At 34.1% G+C, this 18,275-nt stretch overlaps 1 protein-coding gene across 6 annotated transcripts in view; it reads right to left on the bottom strand.

The window, feature by feature from the left end:
• The window catches only part of faf (ubiquitin carboxyl-terminal hydrolase-like faf), a 607,647-nt gene that overhangs the window by 205,551 nt on the left and 383,821 nt on the right, over positions 1 to 18,275 (bottom strand). For all 6 annotated transcript variants that reach the window (XM_069845718.1, XM_069845714.1, XM_069845717.1 and 3 more), the window contains 3 exons: positions 14,355 to 14,528; positions 13,998 to 14,139; positions 9,952 to 10,105 (listed from right to left, as the gene is read on the bottom strand). In XM_069845718.1, coding sequence (XP_069701819.1) covers positions 9,952 to 10,105; positions 13,998 to 14,139; positions 14,355 to 14,528 — 470 coding nt within the window. The remainder of the gene's footprint in view (positions 1 to 9,951; positions 10,106 to 13,997; positions 14,140 to 14,354; positions 14,529 to 18,275) is intronic.

Below are 18,275 nucleotides of genomic sequence, written 5' to 3'. Positions count from 1 at the left end.
ATGGACTGACCTGCGCAGAGTCTTGATTTGTATCCCATAGAACATCTCTGGGATGATTTGGAATGCCAACATTGAGCTAGACCACACCATTTCACATCGATAACCCTTCTCATTTTGACACTCATAGAGGAATGGGCTGCCATTCTCCAGGAAACCTTTTGCCACCTGATTGAGAGTATGGCTGCGAGAGTGATAGCTGTCACGAAGGCCAAGATTGGGCCAACACCGTATTGACTGCAAGTGTTCCCAATGAAGGGGTGCCGAAACTTGTACTTCATCTTGAGGTGGGTGTCCAGATACTTTCGATCACATAGTGTATATACTGGTAGAGCTAAACATGTGGCTCTAGTTTGCAGTTACAAATAATTTCAACATAAAATATAATTTTATACTTATATGCATATTCTAATACAATGTTGTTGCTCCTTCCCCTTCTCCTACTAGTTACAAATGTAACACTCGAGAAGTTCAGAATGCAATACTGGGGAAATTATCATTTTCTGCCTTGTTATTTTGGTAATTAGTAACAATTTGAGAGGGGGGCTACAATAGTGCATTAGAATATACTCTATAAGTTAGCATTATTAGACTTTTGTACCTCAGTTTTCAATATACATATTTTAATCTCGAAATATGGAAACATGTTGCAATTTTTACACCCGACACATGAAACTGCCCTATTGTGTTTTGTACAGGGCTTTCATTTCAAAACTTCCCAGTCTAAATAACTAATTATTTAAATTGAATTCAATAAAAAAAAAAATAAATAAAAAAAATTAGATACTGAGCAGGGAGTCTGAAACCAGGCTGATTTGCATTTTAGATTTCACCCCGCACCCCCAGCACCCCCACTTTGAAATTTCGAATGGCACCCCTATATTTTTAATCTTAAATATGAAAGAGCATTCAATTTTTATACACCTCATTCACGTGTTTTCACATCTTTTGTTTTCTATCGTCACCTGGCAACCTGTATTTTTGTTATCAGTTGATTGTAGGATGAAAACACTGCTTATTTTGTGTAATTTCCTAAATTTAATCAATAAGGATGATTTAAGTTCTCTTTTGAAGGATATACACCATTTTAAAATAATTTAATACGCAAACACAACTATTACATGAAATGCTCAATAAGTTTTTGTAACTTTATTCTCTTCAGCTCTAATCAACAATAACAATAATCCAGGTTGCCAGGCAACGACAGAAAAATGAATGAGATGTATTAATAAACAACTGAATACTCTTTCATTAAGTATAAAAATATAGAGGTGCCATTTGAAATTTCAAAGTGGGGGTGACTGGGGGGTGAAATCTAAAATGCAATTAAGCTTGGTTTCAGACTTCCCTCTCAGTGTTTTTGTTTCAACTGAATTCAATTTAAATAATTTGTTATTTAGACTGGAAAGTTTTGATATGAAAGCCCTGTACATATACAAATTTATTTAAAAAAAAGCACAACTGGTTACAGTATATAAATCAGTCCCGAGTGCATTCACCAAATTTTTTAAATCCAGTAAACTTTTTGCTACTAATTAAAACAGAGTTACAATATGTATTTTCTTAAGATAAAACAAAACACCATAGGTTAGGAATTACAATTTGGGAATTTAAAAATATCTCAGCCTAACTAGGTCTAAATTCTTTGTGTGTATGTTTCAGATAAAGATGGTCAATGGAATGATGAAGAGAAAGAAGATAAAGGGCATGAATTAGGCTACATTTATGGAAAAGACTCGTTAAAAAAATGTAATGAAGGCAAAACATATGTGGACCATATGGGAAAGGCCCATAAAGAAAAGGCAGTAAGAGATGAGTGTTTGACCACAACTGTAGATACAATATAATGAAAACATCAGCAAACAAAAGCCACAGGAAATTGTAAATGAATACTGACTTTGCAATTGGGAGCTGCAGACCTTTCTTTAAACTTTGATACTAGATATGTCTAACAAGAGAATGACATACATCGTACTGATGAAAAACAGTTCGATCATGGGCATTTCTTCTAAGGGGGGACTAAAAAGAGCCATAAAATCTTTGGAAATAAAATTGATCAAAAAAAAAGTGGATCTTGTAAAAGAACATATTAGAAATTTTCTAAAGTACAGCAATCATTATTCATGCCAACAAGCACCGAGGAAAATATATATTGATATTAACTTAAATCTTAAAAAATTGTATCAGCTTTGTAAGGAATTTTGTCAAGAAAAGCAATCTGAACCAGTTCGTGACAGCCTTTACGGAGACATTTTTAACACTTGATTTAATTTCAGCTTCCACAGAACCATACAGACACTTATGGTACCTACATGCGATACATTGCAAAATGGGTCATTCTAAAATTAAGGGAAATTTTGGGAACTTACATTTCATGCAAAAACATAAAGGATTATAAATAAAAACAGGTCACCACTAAATAGAAAAACATTTGGCGAAGTGCATCAACCTCAGTTAAAAATGTAGTAACCATGAGTTACGAAACCATGGTAAAATGTAATTTCTGTGCACCATTCATAATCGCTGGTTACTTAAGCTCAGCTTCTATGGTACTTGTTTTGTTGCTGGTCAGCAAGCTTGGTTTTCTGATGGGTACCGCCAATGGCTACCGTGTTTACTACTATGTTTGTTACTGTTCACACGAAGCTGGCTGTTTTCACAGTTCAAATTGGAAAATCATCTGCTGTTTCATCTGTTGCCAACACTCATGATCAAAAAGAAACTAAAGTGTGAGTGGAAAACAACTAAATAGTACAACAGTAAATGTCGTAGTAAGGTAAAACAGCTAAAGTCCGATATTTAATTGGTGTTTCTTAGAAACTAAAGAATATAGAAAAAACCAGATTTAGTTGGAAAACAACGAACATGGCCACATGGTTTCAGAGTGATACTATATTATCATCTTTGGTTCCAGCCTGCAAACCAACATGAAAAATAGCAAGCAACCCAATCTCGAAATCCAGCAAGCAGCCACCAGAGCACATTATTTTCAGCAAGTGAGCATGCAGGGTAGCCATCAGCACTCCCAATTTGGAATCCATCACAAAAAACAAACACCGTGGGAACCAGGCTTTACACATAATTAGCTGACATCTCATTTAATGAGGGTAAAGTCTGTGATGGTGCACTGTTCCTACAAAATGACGAAAGGAAAGCATCCATACCTCTGCAAAGATAATAGCCAATGACTAAAAATGACAGCACTAACTCCATTCTACATCAAAACAAAGCATATTCAATATTTTCGCATTCCATTTGTTTGTCTTTGGACACTGTTATGTTTACGGATTGTTTTTCTTTGTTTTTCAGTGCTGTTAGATTGGAATTATATGAAATGGAAAATTAAAAGTGGAAATGATTATATCCCAATGTGAATTTGAAGTATATACTCTAAATTCATGTTTACATTCTTCTTTTATTATTTAATATTACATTTTGTTAGGTATACTTTGTTATTTAAAACAGGCCACTCTGGTGGTAAGTTTTTAAAATAAATTAAAATTAGATTTCATTACTAGATTCAAATATAGAGAATCCTAAATATGTTACATCAAAAAAAGGTGAATATATCCATAAAGGAAATGGATGAACATTAGTAGGAATGTGTGTACAATCCAGGGCCGCAATTATACCACTTAAAGTGGTATAGTGTTTGTAGCCTATATTCTAGGTACTTTCAGTTAAAATAATAATGTGGAATAAGTGGGATTAATTATTTGTAATGCTGTGAAAACAATTTAGTAAACGAATATATTATATATATTTTTTGTAGAATATACATTGTAATTATCTTCATTATTGTAGTATAGACCTATATCTAGCCTCTCCTATAGAAATATAGAAAAGTTAACAGTATTCCAGTATTTTCAACCCTCTTCTATGGAAGAAGGGCGTAATTAAAAAAGATTGAAAGCTTCGTTCTCGTACAATATTTAAACATTAACCATGGAACTCATTGTAATCACAAGAGAATGTATTACCCTACAATATATATGAATAGTGTCATATTCCAGCAAAAGATGCAGGGTACAGATAGTTTTTGTTGATTATCTCAAAACTAAGTTTTCTGTAGTTTTCTGAGTTACGTCCTTCTTCCAGCTAACTCCTCAATTTATAAGCCATGATCCATCCATACTTTAAATACTAACATAGTCCCAGTCGTCCTCGGTATGTTAAGGATATCTTTGAGCTCTTATGTGCCCAATCATTGATGATGTCTACCTGAGTAGAAAATGAAACGTATGGTTACAACAGTTCCAGCAGACCATGGCCCTTTAGCCCAGATAATACTAATCCCATTCTAAGATAAGCAACGCAATTTGAAAATAAATTAACAAAAGTAGAACTTTTATCATCCAGTCTGCTGTCGAAAAATCTGAAAGTTAGAATTTATAAAACAGTTATATTACCGGTTCTTCTGTATGGTTGTGAAACTTGGACTCTCACTTTGAGAGAGGAACATTGGTTAGGGGTGTTTGAGAATAAGGTGCTTAGGAAAATATTTGGGGCTAAGAGGGATGAAGTTACAGGAGAATGGAGAAAGTTACACAACACAGAACTGCACGCATTGTATTCTTCACCTGACATAATTAGGAACATTAAATCCAGACGTTTGAGATGGGCAGGGCATGTAGCACGTATGGGCGAATCCAGAAATGCATATAGAGTGTTAGTTGGGAGGCCGGAGGGAAAAAGACCTTTAGGGAGGCAGAGACGTAGATGGGAAGATAATATTAAAATGGATTTAAGGGAGGCGGGATATGATGACAGAGAATGGATTAATTTTGCTCAGGATAGGGACCAATGGCGGGCTTATGTGAGGGCGGCAATGAACCTACGGGTTCCTTGAAAGCCAGTAAGTAAGAACAGTGGAATAAGGAAAAATAGAAAATGAATGCAAAACAATTGGTAGCATTTATTATTAAAATAGGTAAAGAAACAACTGAAATAACTAGGCCTATTAAAGAACTATTTTCTCAACTTTTATGAATAGTTCAACATGTAGCAAATATAAGGCATTAGTATAACACTATCGATCATTTAAAGCAAGTCTGAACTGAAATGATATCCTAATACATTGGACTGTCATATTTTTTTTTTTCTTTTTATGTTACATAATGTTAAGAAGTTTTATGAGACAGGAATTTGTTCAGATGACTTACTATAAAAGTCAAAGCAATCATAAAGGAAAAAGTTGAACTAGCACTTAGGGAAATGAAGAATGAAAAAGCAACAGGAGTTGATGGATCCCCAATGAATTAGTGAAATGCTTGGGTGAAGACAAGGAGGATATTCTATCATTATATGTAACGAAATAATGAGAATGGCAAATGGCCTGAAGATTTTATGCAGACAGGTTGCTGCCAATACAGAAGAAAAATAATGCCATGAAATGTAACGAATTCAGGACAATCAGCCTGTTATCGCACTAGCTGAAGATTCTCCTGCAAATATTGAATCAACGTTTATATTCTAAGATGGAAGGATAGTTGGAAGAACAGGAGTTTGGCTTCAGGAAGGGAAAAGGTACGAGGATGCAATTGGACTACTACAAACAATCAGTAAAAGATATCCTGAGAAGAATAATAAAGAAGTGTATATAGTATTTGTGGACCTAGAAAAGGCGTTTGACAGAGTTTGGAATAAAATGATGGGAATCCTAAGAAAATAGGTGTAGATTGGAGGCTGGTCAGTAATCTTTATATGCAACAATGAGTCAAAGTCAGGATAAGAGAATACATGTCAGAAGGAAGTGAAACAGGGAAAGGAGTACGACAAGGATGCCCTCTATCACCTATCCTGTTCAACATCTACTTGGAGGGTTTAGTGAAGAACTGTTTTCAGAAAATGAGAGGGGTAATAGTAAAACGAATAAGAATAAAGTGCACAAGATTAGATGATGGTATGACATTGTTAGTAGAAGAGGAAATAATATTAAAGAATATGCTACTGGAGTTAAATGACAGCTGTGAGCAGTATGAGATGAAGACAAATGCAAACAAGACCATGACAAATGCAAACAATGGTTATCATAAGGAAAATAAAAAAGGTAAACGTGTGAATTCTAAATGAGGCAGCAGAGTTCAGCAAGTGGACAGTTTCAAATATTTGGGGTGTACTATAAGCAGTAACATGAGCTGCTGCCAGGAAGTCAAAAGGAGGATAGCAATGGCAAATGAAGCTTTTAACAGCAAAGGAACAACATCTGTGAATCTCTGGAAAAAGCACCAAGGAAGAGACTAGTGAAGTGCTTTGTATGGAGTGTGGAACTGTATGGAGCAGAAACATGGACATTAAAATGAAGCGAAGAGAAGCGATTAGAAGCATTTGAAATGTGAATATGGAGAAGAATGTAGCATGTGAAATGGGCAGAAAGAATAAGAAATGAAGGTATGTTGGAAAGAGTGGGCAAAGAAAGAATGATGCTGAAACTGATCAGAAAGAGAAAAAGGAATTGGCTGAGTCACTGGCTGAGAGGAAACTGATTATTGAAGGATGCATTGCACTAGACGGAATGGTGAATGGGAGAAAAGTTCAGGGTAGAAAGAGGTATCAAATGATAGACGATATTTATATGGATCATACGCGGAGATTATAAATTTAAGCTTTTTAACTTAAAAATTAAATTCAACAAAAATAATAAGAAACAGTATATTCCTCGTCCAACCATTCATTCCAGTCTAAGAGGAAGACAGAAAATAGGAAAGATTGCAAAATGTTGGGTTTACAATGAAAGACCTATCCATGGGCAGAAACTATGAATGAATGAATCCTGGAATTAGTTATAGGATTCAGAATTCAGACTTTCAGGTTTATTTTCTCAAAACTAACTTTACATCACTTACACCCCTCAATTTACATGTTCATCTAATTTTACAATAGTCAATAGTAACTAGTATATTTGTCACCTTATGGAACTTGAGCTGTCTCTCTTTATAGAAAGTCATTATTCCACATATACATAACTGAATTTATAGTGTACATTTGGTTGGTTGGTTGGTTTCCAATGGCCATGTTTGGAATTATTTAACTCATTTTGTTTCTTGTTTTCCATTAGCAAATGCTCAAATTTTTGGTTTGTGAATCTCTATATTTATGTTGACACTGTTTTCTTTGTTCGATTAAGACATTTAAAACCTAAATAAATAGCTTTGTTTAATTCATGACGCTGTTTATACCATTTACTTCCAAGATAAAATGATGTAAAATCAAACACATACAGGTGTGCTAGTATTTATGGTACTTTTTTCTTGTCACTATGAACATTAATCATTAAATCTAAAGCATTAACTATTAAAAGTAAAATCATAATATACAAAACTCTGATTAGACCATTGCTTACCCATGCCTCAGAAACTTGGGCTCTTAATAAACAAGATATAGACAGATTAAATATCTTTGAGAGAAAAATACTAAGAGCACGTTTTGGACCAGTGCAAGTAAATGATGAATGGAGAATACGATATAATGCTGAACTGTATGAACTATATAAGGAGCCAAACATCATTACAATAATAAAAACTGATCGTTTGAGATGGGCTGGCCATTTGCCAAGAATGGAAGACTCACGACCAGCTAAAAGTCTTTTTATATAATCCAGGAGGACAGAGGATAGAGGAAGACCGAGAGAGCTAGATGTGAGGATGATATAGAAAAGAATGCTGAAAGTATTGGAGTCCGTAACTAGACTGGTAGAGCAAAAAACAGACAGGAGTGGCGAAAACTTCTTGGGACAGCCAGGACTCTTGATGGGTTGTAGCGCTGATGATGATGTTGTAACATTAATATTCACGTGAACAAAACAATCTTACTTTCCAATTTCTGCAGACACAACTATTACACATGACTCTGCTCACAGGCCCCATGAAGAAAGTAAAAGGTATGTATAAACTCTTACTCCATATCTTCTTGAAACTACACATCTATTTGCCACTTCTTAAGCTGATAACATCCAGAATACAAGATATTAAAAAAAATATTGTATCAAGATATCTGTATAACACCCAGACAGGTTAGACTCATACACAATATGAAACGAATTTATATCATAATCAATACATGAATGATAAAATGTCGTTGTATGAGTATTCATATGCACAATTAACAAAATTCAAGCTATGTCTGTAGTTCAGCACTAGTGTGCTGATTGAATATGTGGCGCACAAAGCAGACTTGCACTCCCATTTAACTCTTTCATTCCACACTCCATTTCTTCCTCATTTCATCTATCATCTGCAATAGTTAAACACAGGCTGGGATGAAGGGGTAGTATGGATCTCCGTACTGATACAGGATTTCAGAACTTTGGGTTTATCACATATTCGACTGGGGATAGGACCTGATCTGTTTGGACTGAGAGAGTACAGCTTACCTGTCAGCATCTGATTTACGATTGCCATCCAGCTCATCTGTCAGAGTGGCATGCGAGCCTAAGTGCATGATGCATCTCAAGTATCTCCAATTTATACAACATATTTCCTAACTGACTATGCAGTGAGCTAAAATCTGTTACCAGCAGCATCTGTGGCCCTCTTAATCTGTTTACCTCCAGAAACACGCCTGGTTGTAGTACTAATTAAAACAATATAATTGCACGAGTGTTCACTCTTTTAATGAGTTGACTCTGATTCTGTCATGACCAATAGTGATGGCATATGCAAGAACTCAGTGGTGAAATATACTATATTACTTCTCAAGGAAGAGAATGAATTCTAGCATGATATCTCTCTGGGAGAACTTTTGCCTTCCAGCTGTGTGCATTCCCAACCCACACCAACTGACTATACTACACTGGAAATCTTTCCCAGAGTTTTCAGGTTTCGACTAGACAATCTTACTCATCTCTAAACCAACTGGCGATTTGAGAATGCTCTAGAATAATAATGGAATGACGATGGAGCAGAATGACGTTGATTCATGAAATGGGGAAACAGGAGACTCTCGAGAAAACAACTACTAACTAGGATTACTTACATGACAGACAGAGGGTCTAGAACACTCAGACACCGCAAGGTCTTATGCTATCATATAAAAGTTAAATTACAATTTCGCTTCAGATATAAATTATGTATATATGCTCAAGTTCGCTTTTCCAGCAAGTCCATGATGTACAAGTCTGCGTGCAATACAGTTTAGTATCTATATAAATGATTTACAAAAACAAATGAAGTTAACAGATGACAAATACATGCATGTTTGCAGGTGATATAGTCATATGGATTATATATATGTATATATATATATATATATATATATATATATATATATATAACAACAAAACTAGCAAATCAGCTCAGAAAATGTGACGAATAAAGCCCTAATAAAACTTCAAAAATAGACAGAAAATAACAATATGCAAATAAATGCCAGCAAAACAAATTTATTAGTCCTTTTCTTTGAAACATAAAAATGAAAATTTCCATCTGACCATCTTCTCCTATCCATCAATCTCAACAAAGAGATGCAACAAACCAAAAATATAAGCACACTCTACTGGGAAGCAAGAAACAAAATAGGATAAATAATCCCAAATGTAGTCATTGAAAACCAACCATATTATGTATAGTAATATTAGGACGTCTAAAATCGAGACAATGTTATCATTCACGATATTATATTACGTTTAACGGCTTACGTAATTCCTGCAGACCACCTCTGATCAGCTCCAACAAACTCCCCCACCTACAAGGTTCCCCTCTTCTATGTCTCTCCTCTCAGGGCCAATAAACTGAGTTCCATACAACACATTTGAACTGACAATTTGTCACAACAGAAACCTTCCAAAAGAGAGTCTAGTTCACTTATTTTATGTTATATAAAAAGAAGAAAAAAAAAAGGGTTTATGTTGCATCTAATCTATATTATACTTTAAAAGAAGAAATAACTTATCTAAAAGTTAAATGAAAGTATCAAATATTTACAGATTCCAGTTTTAGATATGATATACTTTCGTACCTGTATATGGATCCATATCTAGGTCTCTGGGAAACTCGAAGTAGTCATTGAATTTGATGGCACAAACTCTCTCGAAGTCATATTCGAAGCGTTTTAGCTGAATTGCAAGAATAGGTGGCAACTTCTTTACACAAAGTCTTTTCACTGTTACAACCTAAACAAAAATAAACCATGTTAGTCCTCCTCAACTTTTAATGTCAACCAGCATTTAAGAAAACATTCTAGAATATATTCTTCTTTCTTTCTTAATGAACTATCTTTAATTGTCTTTCTTTCTTAAAGAACTATCTTTAATTGAAGTTTTGCTGTGTAGTTAACATATTTTAAAGATTACACAAGTTTGAAAGTGAACTTCCAATGTTTTTATTCTAACAAGTATTTTCTCCTGGGAACAATTTTGAAATTCACTATCTTGGCTTTAATTTTACGTAAGTCAGTAGGAAAAATTATGAGATAAGGAATAACATACTAATACTCTCAACAATGGTTTAACTATCCCATTTTTTAAGTGTTTCCTTTGGCACTCTATACTACTGCATCCTCCTAAATCAGTTCTGGAAACATGCCACTAGTTTTCCAGCCCTGAATACAATTCTCCTTAAAGATTAAACAGCTTCTTTAAGTCTAGAAAGCTAATGACTCTGGAGTCAGTTCATAGTAGAAAACTGAAGTTACGTGATTCCAGGGTATAGTTTGGACGTATCAACATTACTTGAGTGCTCTCAAGAAATGCAACTGAGTGCCATGAAGACACAACAAAATGCTACTCAGCCCAGACTTTGGTTGACTTTCTGAATCTTGTTGAATATCTCAAAAAGGTACACCTCAGTGTACCACTTTGTAATAATAGTCCTATGATTTCAACTGCAAGAGTGCTTACTGACCACTTCTTGAAAAGGAAGTAGCTAACATCATCTTCTCCATACTTATTGGTCTCTTGACCTCAGCAGGAAACTCATTAGGACATTAGGAAAGACCCAAATCTACAACTTGTGTTTACTTCCAAACTGCTCAAATCGGCAGAACCAAGTCTCGTCACCCACCAAAGTATCACAAACGTGACAAGAATCCCCAATGTTCAAATGTTGCATCATTTCAAGGCATTCTTCTACTCTAGACTGTTCTGTCTTCGTTGAAGTTATGGGGTTCCATATTGATTTGAACTGTTCCTCACCCAAAAGTGATTAGAAAGATCGACAAACTAATCCTAAGTCCAACTGAGTCTTCTTCCAAGTTAATCTCTGGTCTTCGTTAATAATTATTTTCATCCTGTAAATGTTTTCCTTAGTCACTATTGTCAATGATCTTTCACTTTTCATCTTTTATAGATTCGTACATGCTTTTAAACTCACCTAATCAATGTAGAACTATAGCACGGGAAGGAAGTTTGTAAAAGCCTCACTCACTCACTCAACAAGAGTAACTCATTCAAGTCACTTTTAAAATAGAATAAACTCATGGTACAATAATAATCTTTTTCAATTTCCGTTATTGTACAAAGAAACCTAAACCATCTGATAACTTCGAACTTTCAATGCACAGTGCTGAACGACTGAACATTCTTCTATCTGCAATACCTAAATGAACTATTCAGTACAATAATAATTTATTTTCAGTCTATCACCAGTGCTATACCTAAAAACTCTTCTAAGAGTCTCATATCTAACCCAATAAAATTAGGTACTTTTTAAACAAGTAATGAGAGTAATGTAAATTTATAACTACATCAATTTTTTGTTTTTACATTACAGTCTACTGAAAAGCCACATTTTTTCACAAGATTTGTAAAATCGAAGTGTGATTAATTATAATATTTATTCTACACATTAATAACAGATATTAGAGATTATTCTCATACTTTCCTGAGAATGTGGAGAATTTGAAAAGCAACTATGAACTGTATTTCACAAATACAAGCAATTTTTATTTTTCGTTTTCATGGATGCAATCTCTTCAATTCCTTCAAATTTCTTCATCTGAAAACGCAATATTTTTCCGTGTTTGTTCAACCCACATGTTCAGTTAGTTCTAAATTATAGTGGCAACACTAAGACAAATTATAACAGAAATTTAACTGAAAACAAAATGTACACAATAATAAACGAATACAGGAATGTACATTCTGTTGTTCCGGCTGCAAAAGGGTATCTGTCGGATACAGGGGGGAGAGCCATTAATCCTTCCCATTGAAGGCTTTAAGGAACCAACCTGGACAAATACCCAATGTCCCATCCCTACCTTCCCGTGGTGCAGCTGTTAGTAAGCATAATTTTACGAGCTGAACTAAAGGGTGGGGCTACTCATCCATTAGCACTGGTCAGCTTGACGAGTTAATGACTGAATTTGGTATAATTTTCCTCTATCCAATACTAATTCCCTCTTTACCCTTTCCTATCCAGTCCTCTGACTGAACTCTTACTTTCTTCGACCCCAACGGCATTAGAGCATTCGAGGCCTAGGGGTTCATTTCCCTTTCCTTCCTCCCCTTTCTACTTTTCTGTTCCTAGTGCTGACCTGCTATGGCACTAAAATCGTCCTCCAGTGGCTTAAGGAGGGAAAGCTGGTGATCAACAAGATCTCCCAGCTAGGTCCAATGGACCCGTCGACCAACAGCAGGTGTGGTCCTCCAGACATTCTGGGGGTTGTGTATGAATGAAGTAGCCACCAAAAACGTTAAAATATGGTGTTCACTTAAATCGGGTACAACTTGCCATTTAACAACCTCAAAATCTGTGCTTCAGTGGCTAGTCATGATAATATCTTTGAAAAATATTGGAGTGCAAGAGGTCGAATGACTTTATTGTCAAACGCCTGGCATTAGAAAACAACAACATTCTGTTGTTCCATGTTTGTCAACCAATTAATGCATATCCCTTGATTTTCCTCGTCTGAATTTCATATTAAAGTGCTGAGAGGAAAGGGAAAAGTAAAAAAGTAAAGAAAAACGTGCATATACAGTATAGTAAGAAAATACATTATTAATAAGCAATCATCATAACACAAATTTGATATGAAATTAATCTAGTTTCTTACATTACTTGAGTAACTCACTATCAACCTCTGAGTTTCTTTTTGTTCGTCGAGGAAAGAAGGGAGTTATCATGAACTACACTGAATTTTTCCTCAGTGTATCAGTTCATTAATTAATAATTACTAAAAATTATACAGTAAAATCTCGTTGAGCTTTTAAGAAATTCCCATTTTTAAGGAATGGTTTCAAAAGTCCCAACACAATCATCATAAAAACAAATTTTACTGATTCCAGCTTTTAAGAAACCATTGGTTTAAGGAAAATACATTTGAATGGATATACAAACACATATTCCGTTTTAGTGAAATTTAGAACTTGTTCCAAATGTTGGCAATCTATTTCTGTACAAGGTCTGACCAAGAAAAGAAAGAGTGGTGTTAGAGGCAGGACAGCATTAATATCTCGATTGATAATAAGCTAAGTTGAAGCTAACCTCTTTCTTGTAGAAATGTTATTGTGTGTCTGAATTTAAGAATATGCAATTAGAATGCAGTTAAATGGACTAAGAATATTTTTAATTTCTACTCTCAGCTCTTTCCTTGCTTAGATTAAGTGAAAATCCTCTTTTAAGAAAAAATTAGTCCACCAGAGATTCTTTAAAAATGGGACACATATTCCATTTTAGTGAAATTTAGAACTTGTTCCAAATGTTGGCAATCTATTTCTGTACAAGGTCTAAAGAGTGGTGTTAGAGGCAGTACAGCATTAATATCTCGATTGATAATAAGCCAAGCTGAAGCTAAGCTCTTTCTCGTAGAAATGTTATTGTGTGTTTGAATTTAAGAATATGCAATTAAAATGCAGTTAAATGGACTAAGAATATTTTAATTCCTACTCTCAGCTCTTACCTTGTTTAGATTTAGTGAAAATCCTCTTTTAAGAAAAAATTAATCCCCCAGAGATTTTTTAAAATGGGGCTTTACTGTATTTATGATCATTGCAACAATCTTAAAAACTAATGATGTACACAAAAGCTACAGGTATCAGAAATTAAGAAAAAAAAAAAAAAACATACCTTCTTGTTACATTTTTCACAATGATATGCATCAGCACCCTCCAACAATTCACCTTTTACATACTGTTCTAAAGAATCTAACAAAGTGCTATGATTTCGGATATCCACACTAATTACACTGAATGGCTCTTCTTTTGAGTACCTACAAAAATAAAATTTCATTAATACAACTATTAAAAAAGCATATTTATGTTGAAATCTTCTTCCATCACATTCGAAATTAAAATATAAAATTAATAAGTTTTATGATCTAGTAGGTATTTTGACATAATCTGGCATTTGAGCACTACACAGCATTCAAATAAAATTCTTTTCAAGCATACAGTAATTATTGTGACAAAAATATCAAGAACGTACCGATGAGGACAACCTTTGCATATTTTTTGGTCTGAGTAAGAGCCACCAAGAATTTTTCCCATGATTTGCTCCTGATTTAGAGCTTTAAGTGCTTCGTCTATACTTTCAACTAGACTCATGAAGAATTCTACTGCATCTTGCTGTTCACGCAGGTTGACTGGCTCACCTTGTAATCTATAAAAAAAATAAAGACAATACTATATAAACGTACTCATTTGTTCATAATCACTTTACCGACATACAACACAAAATAACAAGATTCAAAATGAGTGTAATATCACACAATTAGAAACCATATAGATGAAATTAATATACCCAGTTACATTAAAAACGATTGGTCATCAACAATATTGAAGTTATGAAAATTCAGGTTCTGTAGAAGTCGAATTTCACTCTTATAAAATTCTTTTGATGGGAATTGAAATTTAAAGCAAAAGTAGAAGAAATGTAAATATATAAAATAAAATGGTGGTAACATTATGTACAGAGATCCCCTAATGCACCTTCCTAGCCAAGTTCCTTCAGTCCACCACTGTGGAGTAATGGTTACATGTCTGACCATGAAACGAGGGGCCTGAGTTCAAATTCAGGTTAGACAAGTTACCCAATTGAAGTTTTTTACCCCTCAACCCATTAAGAGGAAATGCTGGGTAACTTTAGGCACTGGGCCCTGGCCTCATTTCACTGGCATTATCACCTTCATCTTACTCAGATGCTAGATAATCACACTTGAAAAAGCATCATAAAATAAAAAAAAAAATAATAATAAAAGAGATTTACCTTCATCGACCCGATAGTTGACTTTATGTCGACAATAAAAAACTAGGAGTTAAACTCACTACCTCCAACTGACAAAAAAAAAAAAACAATAATAAAACTTAAAAGCGAAGAAACAGGCAGATCGTTAAGAAATATAACAATTTCTACTCTGTTCCATTTTACTTATTTTAACAGTGCATTGAAAATTAAGTTAACTTCAGCAAAAATTCTATTATGCTGCTGAAATTAACGAAGTAGAAAATACTACTGGGTAAACAGTATAGAGCAGAACAGGTTTCAGGGCTGTGCGCATGGAGGTGGGGGAGTCAAGGTCCTGCTCTATAATGTTCACCCAGTATAATGACAACACTTACGAAACAGGGATGACACAGCAGTTATATTTTACAAACTCTGGTATCATACACTGACTGGGAAAAGAAGTGGATCATTTTGAATTTATTTATTCACTAAACATGTTTAATGACGGATTTTTTTTTTTTTTCCTTCCAAATTGTATTTGTGAGAAAAACAAGCAATTAATTTATTGTGTTTAAATTCACTAGCACACATCAGTAAAATCACTGTTCTTAAATTTAAGTGATTTTGGATTAATTCTGTTTTCTCTTTCTGTTTGTACACACTTTTAGGTACTTTGTTTATGCAAAACTGGCACAAAACCTTCATACACACACTAAAATCAGGTATTGCTTTCTCTAGCTTCAATGATAGCTTGAAGGCACTGAGGCATACTTCACACTAGGTTCCTGATCCGACTCCTGGGGAATGACCTCCCATTCTTCACACAGAGCATCTTCAACTGTACTAGGTGTTATGACGTTCAATATTTTGTACTAGCACATTTCATGCATGCTCTATGGGATTTAAGAGGGTAAAAAAAAACTGATTTTTCATTTTTATTATATCTGTGTATCCAATGCCTACCCACTCACTTGCGTGATTCAGGTTCTGCATATTGCAGATAGATGGCAAGACTGTGTTCCATTTCAAGTTGCACATCACTTTGATGGGCCAAGCTATACATGATGTGTATCTGTGGAGAGTTATGTCATGTACTAGGGTGAGTGTATGTGTAAGTGTAAGGAATGGGTGAGAATGATGAAGACAGCGAAGAGAGAAGGGAAAAACCCAGTGCCAGCACATATTGTACTCCTGTCGAATAGCACCAAGGGAGCTGTCAAGCTTAACATCACTGTCCAATGGACAAATCGCTATCAACAGTGACATATGAGTCATTCCACGTCAAATTGCACAAAATTATACAAATTTTGACCTTCATATTTCTGATTGCGTTTATATTTTTTTTGCCAACTCTATGGGTCTCATTAACCAACAAGTGTATTTTTATTTCCTCCTAAGTCCACATGTTTTTAAAATTATTACATGTTAAAATTCGTTAAAAATGTCGCACAATGCAACAGTTAAAGCGTCATATTTCTGACGATATTGATGTTAAAATTTTTTTGAAAAATGCATTTAGAAGCTTAAAGTACTGTCTTTTATTAAATATTTACTAACTAATTTTAATATAATTATTTCAAATATTTTTTTATAATTCAATTTTTGAAACATATACATCAATGTGAAATAGCCCTATTAAAAATCTAAAAAAATACCTACTAGGTGCACTGAAGTATTCTTAATAATTCCAGAAAAAATCAGAATGGGATCTCCAATAGTTTAAAGGAAATTTAATTACTTATGACAGAATGTGTAGCGGTCAGCGCAGCAGCAGTGGACGGGAAGCGTTAAAGCACACTAAGAGGTTTATCGGCGTTGGATAATTGACTGAACGTTGCAACATTACACCCAGTACGGATCAAGTTACTCGAGGAAACACTGCTAATTTACTTATTATGATATCTTCAAATAATTGTACATTATGTTTTTCAAATATTTCTTTTCATTCACATTTTAAATTTTCATTCGCCTACCTTCTTTCTTGAAAGAAAATTGTTTTACTAAATCTTCAGTTTTTGACAACGGAATGAAAGAATATAATTTTAATGTACCAGTTATTGGTTTTAGATTATGGTATCTGGCCTGCAAATTTTCAGTGTGGTTTTTGTGCTTATTGAATGGACAAAATATAAATGACACGTTAGAAATGTTTTTTGTGACTAATCAAACAGTTTTTTTTTGTGTTGTTACAGGATCTTGTATAGGCTAACTCTCGTGGCAAGTCTTTTAACAGTATCTCCAATGCCAACACATGGACCTTTACCATGCGACATTGCAAAGAAGTGTCATTCAGCACTAATTCCATAATCGTCTTCATGTAAGCAATTATTTAAAAAATTTTTTTTTTTTTTTTTTTGTGAACTTGATCCATTGGAAAAGTAGATGATTTTTTTCATATCGTTGAATTCTTGCTTTAAGAAATTGATTGCTTCGGATTGAAAAAAGTGAAAGGGATCGGTGTCATGTTTCATGGTTTCTGAGATGGCATTACTTTTGTAACGTATTTCTGTATCTCCTTTGAAATATACTACGAAAGGATTTATTTATTTATTTATTTAAATATACAGAATAAAGAATATAATTACAACTAAGAGAAATAGAAATAAAATAATACAATCAATATAAAAAAGGAGATGCAGTAGTATTAACAAAATTTGAGACCGAATGAGCAGCGCTCATGTTCGGTCATAGTTCAGATATAATATTAATAGGCCTATAAGAGAATATAAAATAAAATAAAGTAGGAAGTAAAATTAAAATTGTACTGTGTTGTGGCTTGGCATATGTTCCAATGCATACCTTATATTGAATCTTATATTACAAATTAATAATTTTCAGAAAAGTCTGCAACAATTATGTAATTTTCAGGTTGTACTTTCTTTGCATTCCGTCAAAAATAAAATATGGCTGACTTTTGAATGGATGATGATGCATCTTCTACATGAAAAACTTAACATGCTAGGGAGCCTTTTACTTTTGAAACTTTTCACGGGGGTATCGTTTTGTTATATCTTTCTTTTCTTGATAGGGGATTCTATTGACATCAAACTCTTGTTTAATTCCTCAATATTACTGATTTCTAGCACTGTATCCATAGAACTGCTAGAAAAAATACTGGGATAATCACTTTCTCTGTCCGCATTTTCATTTGATTCATGTTTATTAATATCACAAGAACTACCG

The sequence above is a fragment of the Periplaneta americana genome, chromosome 14, assembly GCF_040183065.1.
Source record: "Periplaneta americana isolate PAMFEO1 chromosome 14, P.americana_PAMFEO1_priV1, whole genome shotgun sequence".
Lineage (NCBI taxonomy): Eukaryota > Metazoa > Arthropoda > Insecta > Blattodea > Blattidae > Periplaneta > Periplaneta americana.
This window is presented reverse-complemented; position numbering and strand designations above follow the sequence as displayed.